Genomic DNA, 17,454 nt, shown 5'->3' on the forward strand with positions numbered 1-17,454 from the left:
GTTTTTATGTCAGAAGTACTACCTGGTTTTGAACTTGACATTTCAAAATCCCTGCAAGCCAATATGAAGTTCAGTAGTGCTGAGAACTTAAGGAATAAGGTTTCCTTGAGAAATTATTATACTGTTGTAAGATAAGAAAAGTCCACTTTTGAAACAAAAAAATAGCCCACTGGAAGTAGTAAGTACTTTTTAATCACAAGATTTTATTTATTTTATAAATGTATATAGCCACTCATCTCACCAAAGGCAACCAATAAAGACCAGTAACCAGGAAAGGAATTCTGAACTTATGGTGCTTGATAACTAAGAAAGACTGTAAAATAAATTGAGTAGGTTTTTAGATTTTGAGGTGAAAGTCTACAGATTTATTTCTGAATCTGGATTTACAGAATGCAGCCGAGATCAAAACGCCTTCCCCAAAGTAAAGCTGAAATAATGTAACTTAAACAATAGACTTTCTTACAAAATGGACATATTTGGCACTCATGGGCCTACTTAAACATTTTTGATAAAACATGAGAAGTGAATTTTGCTAATTAAGAGGAAAAAATGCAAACAAAACCTTCCAACAAACCATTGTGCAAAACCAATCTCTTAGAGACATACATACTAGCTATTATTATATTGATTTTGATAGAAGTAATTTGTCTTAATTTTGCAATGCATGCATTAATAAAAACCATACACACACTGATAATATGCTACAAAATAAAGTATTACTTTGATCTGGACCAAATCAACTAGGCTAACTTTGAATTAGTATTTAATCAAATACACAGGATTATTTTGTTCATATAACAGTATATCTTTGGGTCTACATTTGCAGCACTTCTTTTACTCCTGAAAAGAAAGAATATTAGCTTCAATTACAAAGATGAATGGTTTAAAAGGATGCATAAGCATTTACTAGTTAAGGTGATTATTATGAAACTATGATTTTACCTTAGACAACCTGTTGTGTTGCGCAGAACTAAAGAAGTTTGGAATTTAATTTTATGATCATCATCAAAGGAAGAATTATTCCATCCAGAATGAGGAACTATCACACTGTTTGTTAATATTCCTAGAGCATCTCGGATGATTGTCATTTTTACTGCATCACACGAAGACAGGTTCCAGAGGACACCTTTGGAAAAAAAGATGTATTAGTTGTAACAGGAAAGACCAAAAGACATATCAGCTTCAACTATCATTTCAAAAGAGCAAAGGACTGACAACAGTAAGCCCAGTAAAATTTAAAACAACAACAATGATCATAATGTTGGCAATTCTAATAGAAATGCAACCATTACCACTGCCTAACACCAAAATATCATTTTTTTTCTATGTGTTTTTTGGTCTGCCAACTTGGAACACTGAATATATTGCAAATAAGGAGCTCTTACTAGGTCTATAAAACATGAAGTGGTCACAGCTATTGATGATTTTATAAATCAGGAAGAACTTAGAATGGCATGAGATTGCAGTGCAAATGGTGAATTGATCCAACCTAAACAGCAATCCCACATCCATTTTCTCTGGAGTAAGCTCCACTGAACCCAAAAACAAATGTAGCATTGTGCACTGCTTTATAAAGGTTTTCCGATATATTTCTGTATATTCTAAGAAATGAAAGACACCTGCCATTTATAAAGGAAATATAAAGGAGTGATTTAGGAAATATGTAAGATTTTTGACTCGAGGTATTGTTAAAAATTGATTCAGTGTTATAATGGGTTAGTTATTTTTCAAAGAATCAGAATATAAAACAATCACTGTGATGGATTTATTGTAGATGAAATTACAAAAGCTATTTTTATAAATAATGAACATAATGGTATTATATTCCTTATCTTCATAAAGATTGAAAAAAAGAAAGAAAAAGAAAAAAAGTATTGCACGTATGAATTTGCAAATAAAGCCTGCACTTCTTTCTGCAGCTTTATAAATAATACTCCAATTCATAGCCCCAAAGAAACATTTAGGACCTTTTCTCTTAAAAAAAAAATCAAATAAGGGTGATCATTATAAGTGTGCTCAGTGAAGCTTGGTGTCGAGAAAATAAATGAGTCTTTCTTCGTCTTTCAAAATTCTGAACAGTGGGGTCATCCAAGGAAGCAAAACGTGTGGGATTCAGAACAGACAAGAAATACTTTTTAAGACACTGGCACAGTTAAAACTAGGTAATCATGCTGACATATCCTGATGACTGTTTTGCTTGATTGGCTTTAAAAGAGGCAAATTCATGGAAGATAAAAGCCCATTAATGGCTACAATCATAAGCCTGACCTAATGTGTAGCACTTATTGAGTCACTATAGTTTGTCAGAGACTTGAAGTGGTTTCAGCACAGGTTTTTCTTTTACAATCTTCCTGAACCAACATTTACTTCACTGTTCAAATTTAACGCTTGACAAATATTTACAAGAAGAGAATTTGAAATAACAATAATCTGTCTCACCAAATTGCAAAATATTTTTTGGGCCAAACTTCTTTAACAATGTATTTTTTTCCCCTTAGATTGTTCTGTAAAGGTAAAATGATATTTCAGTGCAGGCTTTATTTGCAAATTCATACATGCAATACTTTTTTTCTTTTTCTTTCTTTTTTTCAATCTTTATGAAGATAAGGAATATAATACCATTATATTCATTATTTATAAAAATAGCTTTTGTAATTTCATCTACAATAAATCCATCACAGTGATTGTTTTATATTCTGATTCTGGAATATCTGGAACTTCTGAGCAGTCTCTTCTTAATAAATATTCTGTTAGCATCTGGATACCAAAGAAGGAATGTAAAATTCCAACATTTCTCATTTTATGGTTCTTTCTCCACTGTCAATAGATCAGTATTAGAGCAGCAAAAATAGGATACTCTCTATGAAATTGGCTGTCAGCTTTATCTCCCAGAATCCTATCTGTTTTATCTGTGACCAAACTTTGGGGAGAATTTCTATATATGAATAACTAATACTCCCAACCAAATACTTCCTTTGCATAGTTCATCACTCTACAGAATTGTTTTCATTTTATAATATTTATTAATTTTATGAGTACAATTATCCAACCATTTTGGACTTCTTGGTATAAACAGGAATGTCACAAATAAAATCTGAACTAAAAAAAAATCCTAATTGCTGGTCAAGCGACAGTGCTATTTAAAATAACTTCTCCAGTATCTGAAATGAGTGATAATCTTCCCAGAATTTGAAAAATGGGGAGAATTTTGAAAACCCAATTGATTTTGTTACGGATTATCTCTTTCATTATAATTTTATTTCATATCATCCAATAAACCAGTAGGCATCACCCATAAAGAAACTGTAGTGAAGAGTTGATTTTTATAAAATATAGCAAAATCGCTTAGACTTACATACAGCTTCACAGTACTTTACAGCCTTCTCTAAGTGGTTTACAGAGCCAGCATATTGCCCCTAACAATCTGGGTCCTCATTTTACCCACTGCAGAAGGATGCAGACTGAGTAAACCTTCAGTCAGGGAGACTCGAACTGTCGAACTGCAGGCAGCTGGCAGTCAGCAGAAGAAGCCTGCAAGTGCAGTACTGCATTCTAACCACTGCGCTACCATGGCTCAAAATATGATTTCCATTCTTTTACCAATTCAAACATGTTAGACAACATGTTGTGTGAACATGTAAAATTTGTTTCCCTTCTCTCTTCCTTCCCTTGTAGTCCTCAATTTACAACAGTTCATTTAGTGTCCAAAGTTACAATGGCACTGAAAAAAACTGGCTTACAACTGTTTTTCACTCTTACTACCGTTTCATCATCCCCTTGGTCACATGATCAAAATTCAAGTGCTTAGCCACTGACTCATACTTATGACGGTTGCAGTGTCCTGGGGGTTATATGATCATCTTTTGCAACCTTCTGACAAGCAAAGTCAACGGGAAAGCCAGATTCATTTAACAACCTTGCTACTAACTTAACAATTGCAGCAATTGGTTTAACTGTGTAAAATGGGGCAAAATTTACTTAACAATTGTCTTACTTAGTAAGAGAAATGTTGGGCTCAAGTTTGATCTTAAGTTAAGGACTAGCTGTATAGTTATGGAAAAGACAAAAGATTTATACAGGCCCAGGAAAATGACATTTGCATAATAGTTGCACATATAGTCCTTTCTTAAGGACAGCTGGCTTCAACAAGCAGAGTCAAGAGAGAAGCCAACAATAAAATTGTAAGTCAGAGTCATGTCTTCTTTAATGACTGAGGATGATTTGCTTAACAACTACGGGGGAAGTAAGATCATAAGTCTGTCATGGTCATGTGATGACTTACTTAATGACCATGTTGCTTAATGACAGAATTGCCAACCCCGATTGTGATAGTTAAGCAAGGGTTACTTGTAATAGACAATTGTAGGCGAAAGTCTATTTACCAAGATTTGGGGGCAATTACTCAGCAAACATGATGGGCTGCAAACAGGAATAACACTTAATTAAATTTGACATGGTTTAGTTGCAACTAATTACTGACATGCATGCATTAATATCTCAGAGGAAATGGAAAGTGCTATTTTTCATACTCAATGCTAAATATGACTGATGAGTAATAGCACCACAATATACATTTGTCCAGGTGCCTCCTTATTTTTTTCTTCAGGTAACTAATCATTTTGCACTGCGAATAAATTCATATTCGAAAAAGAAGATATAGGAAAAGACACAAACTGCCTGAATCACTTTTAAAATGACTAAAATCTTCCTAGTTTAATCACAGTTGGCTCCAAAATATTCTGTATCATTTCTGACCACAGTTTTGATTCAGCTTTAGATTGTATGATATATATTCCCTTATTACTTGAACAGTAGAATGAGAATTCTGTTCTTAAGTTATTACAAACAGTCCCTAACCTCTCGCAAAGATACCTGAGCAGGGAGAATAAATGAAATTTCAATGAAAATTCTCATGAAAATGGGGAACTGTCTTAAGATCAGTTTCAATGTCGCCACAAAATTTATCATTTTGAAACCAAATTTAAAGTGTAAAGAGTGCATTTAAATAAATATTCATGTATCCATAATTACAGCAATATTATGTATTCTTCCTTGCACTTGGAGGTGTAACACACCAGGAAATCCTGGTTTCATGTGAAAGTATGCTATTCTGTTAATTTGTATGTGCAGAATCAATCCCTCAGTGTAAGTATAATGCTAAGTGCATACAATTCCCTCCACCCAATAGTACTATTTTATTTTTAACACAAGCCTAACATTAAACTTAAATCAGGCTAGTTTGAGGCCAGCATCTATGGTTATTAGTTGTGTCATTTTCCGGCTGCTGTGCTGAACTATTTTCCATCCAGTACTGCAATTTATTGGAGGCTTGCATCTGATGTTTATGTGCAGGGCAAGCTGTTGTAGGCGTTCGTGCAGAAAGAATAAGTTGTTCCTTGGTGGAGGTTTGCCTACATGCAAATTTCTGCCATTTACATGCTTATTGAAGCTTACAACATCCATATGTGGCTCCATCAAAAGAGAATGTATGTAGCTCAGGATTGAACTATGGAATCCTTAGTGTTCTCTGGGCTTAGCTGTTTGCAGATGTTTCGTTACCTGACTAGATAACTTCATTAGGTAACAACATTAACAGTATCATGAAAGCCTGAAAGTAAGATTCTTCTGCTGTCAACTTTTAATAGCCTGATTTATTAGGGTGGGTCCTTCCTAAGTTTCTTTTTCTGGCTTTTAAGCCACTGGGGAGCTTTTCCACTCTTGGCTGATTTTTCTCTAGGCCAGGGGTCCCCAATTCCCAGGCTGCGGCCTTGAGCCCTTTGGAACCGAGCCGCAAAAGTGGTGGGTGAGTGTGCACATTTGCATGCCCATTGCGCAGAACCATCCCTCCCCTCAGGGCCAGTCCACAAAGCCAGAAAGGTTGGGGAACTCTGCTCTAGGCAGCATCTTTTCCTCTCATCCATCAAGGTCTTTCCCACATGCCAATGTATTATCCAACTAAGTATCATCATTCATGAAAAATATGAATACTAGTGTTTGAGAGAATCACGGCAATGTTAGAGCTAATGTTATGAATATTACATTGAATATTATGTAAAATATTATGCATACCTTCTGTCTGTGTAATGGAATATTCAGAAACTTTGGTATTATGCATGATCCATGACATGGATGGAAAATGCACTTTGGCCAAAATTGGCATTTGTTATATACTAAATTGCCAGAGGGGCTAGTTTAATAACATCACGCTATCTACGTACTCTTTTAATTTAATCATATTGTCATCTAAGTAGTTAGTATAAGCAGCAGTTCAATAACATCCTGAATGAAACGATAAAAAAAAGAATATTTGTTCAATATCCTGGGAAAAAAATAAGTACAGGTAGGCTTTGACTTATGAGCTTAATTGAATCCAGAATTATGGTCATATGTTGTGTTGGTCACTAAGCAGGTCACCATGTGAACGTGCCAGATTTCATTACCTTTCTTCTGGCAGTTCTTAGTGATCCCATGGTCATTAAATGAACACAGTGATTAAGCAAACCGTTTAAGACAATGGATGTTTGTTGTGTGAAATGGAAATAAAAGCAGTTTCCGGCAAAATATGTTGCAAATTGTGGTTATGTGACCTTAAGACATTGCAAATGGCTGTAAAAGCAGGCCAATTGTCAAATGCCCCAAATGCAAACACATGATGACTGTGACTGTCATAACTTTGAAATTGGGTCATAAGTAGTTCTGGGGAGGTCCGTCGTAACTTTGCAAGAGAAGGACTTCCCACAGCACTATAGTTGCAATATTGTTGTTTCTTCTGACTACTGAGTTATACCAGGATTGGCAAAAAATATCAATAGAATTCCAAATTCCTCTTTTTTCAAATTATTGGAGCTACCAAAAATAGCTGTTGTAATATTATTCTCTATCATAAACAATTATATCATGATTTTTGTTTCTGTCTTAGTTTTGGAATGGAGAAATGCAGGAAACAGTTGTCAACTCACTGTATGTGAGTATTCAGAGTGAGTGACTAAGTAGTGATGGAACAGTCTTCTAGGAAGGTTGAAGGCGTCAGGTTAAGTAGGTTAGAAGCACCAGATTTATTGAACTAAAAGTTGTCTGCAGAGAAATGGTGAATAGAGATAATTTTCAAGAATGTAGGGGAGTGAAGAGAAAAAAAGTCTATGTTCTACCTCTCTTCTTTAATTTACTCCATGTATTGCAGCTTTCCTTGTTCTTTACAACTTGCAAAAACTAACAACATTCCAGAAGTTCAGCTTGGCTAATGCTTAATGCATGTGTCACACTCTGTAAAGCAGAGCGAAATGTGTGAATATTTCCTAACACTGTGAATAATTTTTTAAAACTGCGATCAACCATGTACATTCATTCATGTGTGTCAGAAGTTGAGATTTCTGAATTTGAAAGGGATTATTTTAAAGTGAATAGTTACAGTGTTTACGAGCACAAACTACCCATAAGATATAAACTCCCTAGCTTGCCAGTACTTGAATTTAAAATAAGATATGGAGGAAGTGAATCTGCCCACAGACTTTAAATTCAGCTGGTGTCAATAAGTGTTACAACGCTGTGTTCTCACAGAATATATTTCCCAAATTAGGGGATCAGTCTTCTCTATTGGCAGTTGTAAATATCACCGGATTTCAGATACCCAAGGATTAAAAATATATTTAAACAGGCTTGGACTGGAAAAATAGGAGAACTTTTATCATGAAGAAAATACACAGCACATTTCTGAACACAATGAAATCATGTAGATATGCTAAACATCCTACACTGTTTAAATAATTTCTAGAGAGAATATAGGCTTTTAGGCAATATTTTAAATTTTTACCGTTATAAATACAAACTTGTAGAAGAAACTATTTGTAGTTTAGGATTGAACTGTGGGGCCCTTGGTGCTCTCTGAGCTTGGTGGTTTTCTTGTAGGCATTTTATTACCAAAATAGGTAAGATCATCAGTGCTGATTAGCACTGATGATGTTATTTAATTTGGTAATGAAGTGTCTGCAAGAAAACCACCAAGCTCAGAGAACACAAAAGATCCCAATACAATCTTATGCATATCCAACCAGAGGTAAGGCTTACTCACATATAAGATATCATGAACTGTTCTGGATAGCACTTATATCACTTATATCTTCAGATCTTTGCAAAAGAACATGCTGGCCAGAACTGATAGGAAAATGATAGGATATGCAGAACATCTAATATGCAAAGCATCTGGAGGAAACCAAGTCATCTAACTCTGGTATAAGTCTCAGTGAACCAAACAGACTCACCTTAGATCTGTGACAATTGCCATATTTTTCGGACTATAAGATGCAAACGCACCCACCCACCCACCCAAAAAAGTGGGTGGAAATGTCTTAAGAGTGAATACTGGCTCATTTTTGTTCTCCCAAACCCTCAGTGCATCCTATTTTTTCCCTCCCTGGTGTCCTGAAACACTCTGCAAGCCAAAAATGCACCCATTTTTGGCCTCCGAACGCCTTTGTGGGTCCCATTTTGCCCTCCTTGGCGAGGCCGAAAACGGGACCCTAGAGGCCTCCGCAGGCCAAAAATAGGTGCATTTGTGGCCTGTAATGCTTCTGGACGCCAGGGAGGGCAAAAACAGGAGACGCAGAAGGAAAAAACTATTTTCTTGTTTTCCTTTTCTAAACCTAGGTGCGTCTTATGGTCTGAAAAATATGCTACTTTTTTTCAAATAAATGATAACTATTTCTAAGGAAGGCTTTTTCTTGCACGTTTATTCATTGTACCTGACTATACATCATTTATTTCCTATCTATTAAAAATTACCTGTGACAAGTTCTCTTACTTCTGCATCAATTGATTTTCTTAGCAACCGTAAAAGTGCAGCTATTCCACCAACATTTTTCATTGCTATCTTATTTTCATCTGTAGATTTCCCAAATACCAGGTTTCGCAGTGCCCCACAAGCATTCTTCTGAACTTCAAGAACTCGGTGGTCTAACAGGTCAACCAAGTGCTTGATTCCTCCTAACCTGCACACCTATAAATTATATTGAATAAAGCATTCAGTGAATATGTGAAATGAAATTCTGGAAAAATACATTTTTCTCATACAATTGCATAGACCAAATTTACTGTCCGCCTATTTAACATTTGGGATTTTTAGTTGATATACAGCATGTCTAATTTATTGAAATATAGTGTTGTGTATAGTGTTTGTATTACCTAACTCCGATTTTCAGTTAAAGTGAAAGTTCTTACGCTCAATAAACTGGAATTAAATATGAATTACACATATTTTAGTAAAACTTATTAACAGTAATTTCATAAACAAATTTGGCTGCATCTCAACAGTCTAGAGATGCGCTTTTCTCAATCTTAAAATCTTTCATATGATTGTAAAAATAATATCCAGTTTTGTTTTAGGATTGGAATCGAATAGTTTTATTCCAAAAATTAGCTGCTTCAAACGTTTTCATTCCAGGTGTTTCAACTGCTGCCTGCTGTGATTAGGATTCCCCCCTCACGTTTTTCTAGTTCAATCAATCAGTACTCAGTGTTATTGGTTTGGAGTTATTGTAATAGACAGATGTAAGAATGGAGTGCTGAAAAGAAAACAGCAAATAAGGATGTAGGCAGAGAAAATATTGCTTGCAGCTACATTTCTGCCAGTCTTTCTGGTTACTGGTTTTTTTTAAATGCTCCATTCATTTTGGCATTGTTGTTATTATTAATATATTAATTATCAAAACCTAAACATAGGTCTCATTTTGTCCATTCTGCAGATGTAGCAGACGTAGACAATTTGAAGGAACTTTGATCAAAATGTTATGGAAAGATAAGGTAATCTGTGCTACTTATCTACTACTGATATAGAGAAATTGGCCAACTTAGAAAAAGAAAGAAAAAACATAGGAACGAAAATAATGTAGTATATTTTGTGTTTGCCAAGATGACTTGTTTATCTCCTACTGGAAAGCAAACAATGGAAATAATGTAGTTCAAATCATCTTTGTAATTCATAGTGTTGCTTCAGTCTCAGGTGATCTCAATATTAATGAGTAAATCCCATCTCTGTATAAATATACTTGCTATTTGAATTGCTAAGGACAAAATCTAAGAAAATATTTATGCTTTTGTCCTAGAATTTGGAAATCTATAAAAGTCTGCACTGGGGATTTTTAATTCCCTTATAAATAGAGAAAATATGAAAAACAAAACTAGAAACAACTTTCAATTTGTTTATCTTGAAATTGACTTAATAAGATTATATTTATATAGTATATCTATTTCCTAATATAAATATTGTATTGTAAACAGGAGAGAGATGGATTTTTTTCAATGTTTAAGAGGTGGCAAATAATACTGTGTTTCTCCAACAATACGCCCCCCCCTTAGGAAATCCCCACATGTTTTCTAGGCATAAAATTAAATTAAGTCCCTCCCCCCAAATTTAGGCCTATTTTAAAACATGCGAAATGGGGGGGAAAGGCGGGGGGGGACTTGCCGTTAGAAGCACCCCACAGGCAGCCACGCCTCGCCACCATCCGCTCCTAACGGCTGATCATGGCAGAGCATGGAGGGCTCCCTACTCCTGCCAAGCCCCTTTGCTGCAGACCCGGGTCAGTGGGCGTGTGTTGTCGTGGGTGTCTGCCAGCAGCATTTCAGCCGCTTCGTGAGCCTCCGTAGCTTCCATGGTTCCCGCCGGCGCTGCCACTGGCAAGAGAGGGACAGCTGCAGCTCGGCCTGGGCACACTTGGAATGCAGGAAAGGGCTGCTCACTGGGACTTTTGGAAACTTGCAGAGCCAAAGGATAGAGCACCAAGGGTAGCAGTGGCAGAGACGCTCGCTTGGCTTTTCTCATGCCCAACCAGCCGCTCGGGATTAAATGAAAACGCACCTCGCGGGCCCGAGAAGTGGCTGAAATGCTGCCAGTGGACATCCACGCTGCTGCCACCCGCTGACCTGGGTCTGCAGCAAAGGTGCTTGATGGGGGTAGGGAGCCCTCCACGCTCAGCCATGATCGGCGGTTAGGAGTGGCTGGTGGTGAGGCATGGCTGCCCGCGGGGCACTCTAGGTGAGGGTGCGTGGGGGGGGGGTTAGAAATTAATTCACCCCCAAAAAGATGTCCTAGCCGTTTTTTCGGGGCTCCAAAAAAAAAAAAAAGACCCGCCCTTATTATATGAGAAACACGGTACTGGAAAGCATACTTTCAGTAATTCAAAGTTAAACAAGATTCTTTGTACTATTATTTTCCTTTCCATTTCATATATTTATAACTTTCACTAAAAACTTCATAAATATTCATATACTTGCTTTAAAAAGCTACAGTGAGAGAGAAAATTGAGATTTTAAAAATCTCCCCCATTAGCCTTATATGCAAATATTTAGAAAATGTTCCACTAAAGTCGCCAGGGTTGGTTTCTAAATATATGAGCAAAATATTATGTTAATGAGGGAAATAGCTAATTGCACAATGGTGTTCCAGTGACCATAATAAAGTTTAAAAGCATGACTATATTTCCATTACAGGATTTTTCAGTTCATAGAGTTTACAGTGTCTAACCTGATAAGTATTTCAATGTTAAGCCATATGTTCTAACAGTTATGAAATATTATTTAATGACAGTTGATCAGTAAGAAGTGTTCCGTACCTCGGTTTTTATTTTATTATCTCCAAAGCACAGATGCTGTAGGTAGGCTGCAGCATTCGCCTGAACTGATGGGAACTGGTGCTGAAGCATATGAATGACTTCCGGCAACTCTGGATCCCGCCATGCAAATTCTCTTCAGTAAATAAGAAAATTCAAAGGAAAGAGTGAATGCATTGTTATTTTATGAAATTTATTAGTTATCTCCCAAGAAAGGTGGGTTTAGGGATGTGTGTCATGTAACATTTGTATCTAACAATAGTTTGAATATTTGGACATCAGCACAACTAAACTAAATTAAACCAGAGGTGAAAAACTTGAAGAATGAAATTGAAAGAATCATTTAAGGATTTATTATTATTATTATTCTAGTGCTAATTGCATGTAACTGATTAAAGTATCATTTATACTTGCCTGGGATCTTTCTGGATGCTGTCTATAGATGGAGATCTTGTTGTTCCATCATCAGCAGGGACTGCATGTTGCATTCTGTTATAATTCGATTCAGACATCCGATAATGAAGTGACCTATAGGGTTCTGCATAGGTAACTGTTGTGTTCAGCGCGTAATTATTTCTTTGGTATGTAAGAGTGCTACGCTGACTAGATGATCTTTGCAGATTTCCAACACCTGGTATACCAAATAATTATGAGAATACTCCCCTGTATGGTTAACAAACATACAGTATACATAGATACCGGCATATATGCTTTGTCATTGACTTCCTTTTAATTCCTTTTCAAGAATGTTAAAAATATCTGGAATACTTCTCTATTAATTTGGGAAGAATGAAACTAAGCAGAAGATAGTTGTGACCCTTAAAATAAGTTGAAACTAATGCAGTCTTTCTCAACTTCAGCAACTTCAAGACTTATGGGCTTCAAAATTTTCAGAATTCCCCTAGCCAACATGCTAGGGGGGCAGGGAGAAGAGGGATTCTGGGAGTTGAAGCCCACACAACATAAAGCTACTAAAGCTAAGAAAAACTGGATTAATGGCTCCTAGGTTCATCATTATTTTCTCTGCTGAGCCAATCAAAGGCTTATGAATATTAAAGGTAATAAACTTATCCTAGTGCTGCTCTCATAAATTATATTTGGAAGTAAGCATTTAACAACATTCTAAAGTTTATTGCTAAATATATAGCAATAGTATTGTTCACAAAGTGGAGGAGGGCTTATGTGAGAGACAAATTCCGCAATGCCTTTTCTCATATTGCTTGTCATAGATCTACAATCCTCCAGAAGGTTTTTATGAGATTCAAAGGAGAGGAATAGTTGAGGTACTTCCTTCTGTGAACTTCCTTAAGGTAAGTTATTTTAGGATGCAAGGTACAGTGTTATGTAAAAAAAAAATATTTTGAGGTTTAATTTCAGTACTGATCAACTTTTTAATCTCTTACATTTTATCTTCCAAATGGGTTAGTCATAAAGGTGATAAATAGAGCTAAATCCATATTTAGCCTTTCTTTGAAGTTAATCAACTGAAATTAATGGAATATAAATTAGCCATGACAAAAATTGGATTTGGTTTGCAATAAATAATGCATTTAGTTAATGACTTGTTTAGAACTAAAATAAATTTGGCCTACAATAATACTTTCCTACATTTTCCTCCCTGCAAATCACAACATCTGCTCCAAATTTGCTTTGGTTTTTGTTTTGTTTTTAAAGCAAAATACTATTTTTTCACTAAGCATTCAAACTAAACAGTGTTTAATGTTTACATTGTTTTATACTTTATATCAAAACATAGGAATATTGTTTCAACCTCAAAGGTTGCCTTTGCGCAAATTATCTCTAAATCAGCCTACCTATCCTATGTTTCTGGATGAAAGGTGGAATATAAATCTAACCACAACAATAAGAATATAATGCTGGTATAGATGTTTTAGGATAATACAGAAATCACAACTTCAAACTTACCTGAGCCAGTTCGATATAATGCAGTTTGGGATCCTTGGGATACATCACCTGTTCCATGGCTTGGACTGTGGTATACTGGACTATAATAAGGTCTACCTTCATAAATGGGAGTGATATGTAAATCAGGAGATACATTAGAACGTAACTCCTGTCCAAGTTGACTATGTTGACTAGCATATGAACTCCTTAAGCCTACAAAAGAATAAAACATAAAAAAGTAATAAATGGCAATTATCATGGTATGATGATTACCATGAGTAATCTATTTTTCTTCCCCCAGATTTTTGTCAGTACTTGGGGGGAAAAAAGCCACAAGAAAAGTTCACTGCCTCAAAAGAGGAAATACTGAAGTAAGTAGGAAATAATTTAAGCCAAATAAATTCATGTCCAGACTTAGACTTTTTGAATGAATTGGCATCCTGTTATTTATTGCCCTTTATTACTCCTAAAATTTTCACTACTTACTAACTTCTTTTGAGTTGACTACCCTGTTTTCTTAATCAGTTTTTCCACATGATTTAGAAACTTATTTTTCTCTGTTGGTTTTCTTGTTTTCATTTGGATCTAAAATGAAAAGTTCAGATCATCTCCTGGTACTTTCTCTTTTTTATAACTATTATGATTTTTCTGCTTGTTTAATCTTTATCCAGTCCTCAATCTCACTGTTATCCAGTTCTGTGTTCATTCTTCAAAGTTGACAGGGAAATAAAATATGTGAAAATTGATGTACTGTAGTGCTATTATAGTTAATAATATTCTGTTTATTACTTGGGATATTGCCTTGGGTTTGGAAAGCAATCCCTTTCTTAAGTGATCATTCCAACATAAATCAAAAGTTGTCCCATAGCCATATATGATTCAGTACAAGTAAATTGCCCAAACTAGGAAGTGGATCACATTGACTTTATTTCCAATTCTCTGATTTGTGGATATTCGTTTTTTGTTCCTTTAAACCAGTGAAGCTTGCTTCACATTCTGACTGTGTCACCTTCACTGTGTCAGAAGGTTCCATGAAAAATGTGTCCTTACACCTGCAACCTTTCTTCTGAAGTGTTTGCCAGCAATGTTTAACATTTAGCATTGTAAGAACCAGAACATCTTGGATTTGGGGTGATATGGCTTGGTGCTGCTGTTATTGAAAAATAAGACTTTTTTCACGCCTCAGAAGTCTGCTGACCTTCCTCCCTCTCCTAGTTTTGGTGAGGCTGCCTGGCCAGCTTGTTGACATATAATACTACCTGATGTAGTGTTTGGATAGGTTGACTGAAATAAGAATAAAATCAATGAGAATTCAGAAACATATAGTAGATGTACACATGGTACACAATGAATCATTCCCAACAAACTGTAAGTTATCATTTTTTAATTATTTTTCCCTAGATCCATGTTGAATTGTACAATTGAGACTGTTAAACATTTAAATTTACAGTGCATATGAGAGGCTGTGTTTATTTTATATCTGACAACACCATTTCATTCTTCAAACAGATGAAAAAGCAGTCTTGTAACTTAAATGCTTATTTGTTTATTTATCCATCATATTTGTACATACATACCCTTCCCATCTCAGCTAAGTTACTCTGGACGGTTTACAAATATGTGGTTTACAAGATACCTGAAGATAATTTATCTCATAAAACCATTGTGAATGTTTATTAAAGAGTTCTGAAATAAAATGTCATCAATATTAAGATGAGACGCAACTTTTTTTCTATTATCTAAATGAAATAGCAAATGCCCTACGGATATTTTTGGAAGTCTAAATGAGACTGATATATTTAAAATGAAATAGATAGAGCAGAGGTACAGAAAAGGGGAGAATGATCATGGAGGTTATTGTGATTACTCTTAAAAATTAGATTGGTTTTTTGGGGTACAAGTACCCTACCAGAGGCTAGTTAGAATTACTCAGAGATTTTCTAAAATCAGTAAGTGCTTTATATTAAAGAGGTTAATGACTGCAATGTATAGTAAGCTGGGCTAGCTTTGCTCTGTAGAAGTAATTTAAATTATCTCGGTTCTGATAATCGGAGTTGATGATCACTAACTTGGAAAGCTTTCAAAGGAGGAATTCATGGAAGGCAGACCCTTTGAAGGTCTGCCTTATTAGTTTGAACATTTAATATTACTTTTATGCTGGAGTAGCATGCCTCCAATTGCTAAGCAGCAAGAGAACATCATGGCTCCATCTTCCTGTGAGCACACTGGAAGCAAGTATTTGACCATTCCAAGAAATAAAATGCTGGATTAAGATGGGTTTTGGTCTGATTTAGCAAGGTCACTCTTCTTTTCTTATATCAGACTTCTATAATTAGGCTACTATGGGATTGCTCAATTAGAAAATGTAATTGATTATGATATCAACATATGCGTTTGTGGAACACCACTAAGTATTACATGCCATCTTTTTAGCATCTTTTCAGTTAAATTAGCATCTAAAAACAACTGTCACCTCCAGAGAGGTAACATCCTTAACCAATACTGTATAGACAATAGTGTTAATTCTACATAAAAAGAAATCCTATTATAATATAAACATTTTTATATTTTGAAATACATATTTGCTGGCTATGTTTAACAACAAAATGGAAGATCACTTTTTTCTCTTTTGCTTCTTTATCACTTCTTTTCCTAAATTATAATCTGCTAGAACAGAAAAATGGAAGGCCATATAAAGTCCTCCTCTTAATCATTTGGAGATTTATTGTGTTTCAAATTTAATAAAATAAAAATGCTTCATGTATTACACATGGGAAATCAGAAAATACATATTGTAATGAATCAAAGAATAAATAAGGATTTTGAGAAATTCAAGTATATAAAACTTAGTCCACAAACAGCTGTTATGGTAAGGCAATTTTTTTTCTTTTGTGAAGAACACAAACCATGTGCAGGAAATATGAAATAAGGTAGGGCATGCTGTCGCAGGCATTCAGGCAGGAAGAAACCTGTTCTTTGGTGGAAGTGCACTTGCAGGCAACTTTTTCCCATTTGCATGCTGTCTATAGATGACACCTTCCCCATAATAAAAAGGCCAATTCGAGAACACCCACAGTATCAACATTTTTACAGGAATCCAGTTTACTAGAAAAGAAAACAACTCGCTACTCTTCCTGGACATCCTGATCAGCAGAGACCACAATGGCAAACTAGAAACGCGAACTGGCCACAAGATGGTGGCATGCATGGTTGCAGCAGCTCAATGCTCCCGACAACTGTTCTTCTTTGTGTGTTTTTACTTCTTTTTGTTCCTGCATTTTACTCCATCCTGCAATGGCCTAATGTACTGTCGAGAAGACCTGATAAGTATAGGACAGCAACTCAAAACTGAAGTCACCTATGCTTATACAGAATCCCACAATATCCCATTGGAGCTAGCAAGATCTCCGGGAGCTCTGTGGATTGTTGTTGGATTAAGCAAGTGTAGAAGACGGCGTAGGGAGAGAAAACAGAAGTGGGGATGCAGAGCGGGCCTGCTAACTCAATTGAGGAAGAGACTGCAGAAACCCTCATTACTATCTATGTTCCTCACAAACGCCAGATCTCATGAAAACAAAGTGGATGAACTATAGCTGCAGATCTCCCACAATCACACAATTCGTGAGTGCTATCTACTAATCATCACAGAATCCTGGCTGCACCCGCAAATCTTTGAGTGGAGCTAGTGGACTGGACCTTGCACCGTCAAGATCGCAATATAGCCTCCGGTAAGAGAAGGGGAGGAGGCCTAATTATTTATGTATGTAAAGACTGGTGCACAAACAGCAAAATAACAAACAGCCATTGCTCACCAGATTTAGAGGCCATGACTGTTCAGTGTAGATCGTTTTATCTACCATGAGAGCTAACAGTAGTTACCATCACTGTTGTATATTTACCTCCAGATGCTAATATTAGCATGGTGCACAGTCACCTTCAAGACATA

General features: G+C 35.8%; 1 protein-coding gene across 7 annotated transcripts in view; it reads right to left on the reverse strand.

Annotated features, from left to right (window-relative positions):
* The window catches only part of PKP4 (plakophilin 4), a 144,405-nt gene that overhangs the window by 22,921 nt on the left and 104,030 nt on the right, over window positions 1-17,454 (reverse strand). For all 7 annotated transcript variants that reach the window (XM_087920169.1, XM_087920168.1, XM_087920166.1 and 4 more), the window contains 5 exons: window positions 13,530-13,721; window positions 12,018-12,234; window positions 11,607-11,739; window positions 8,779-8,992; window positions 943-1,126 (listed from right to left, as the gene is read on the reverse strand). In XM_087920169.1, the coding sequence (XP_087776295.1) occupies window positions 943-1,126; window positions 8,779-8,992; window positions 11,607-11,739; window positions 12,018-12,234; window positions 13,530-13,721 (940 nt within the window). The remainder of the gene's footprint in view (window positions 1-942; window positions 1,127-8,778; window positions 8,993-11,606; window positions 11,740-12,017; window positions 12,235-13,529; window positions 13,722-17,454) is intronic.

Source organism: Pseudonaja textilis, chromosome 1 (assembly GCF_049901715.1).
Source record: "Pseudonaja textilis isolate UNSWEBS1 chromosome 1, rPseTex1.2, whole genome shotgun sequence".
Taxonomy (NCBI): domain Eukaryota; kingdom Metazoa; phylum Chordata; class Lepidosauria; order Squamata; family Elapidae; genus Pseudonaja; species Pseudonaja textilis.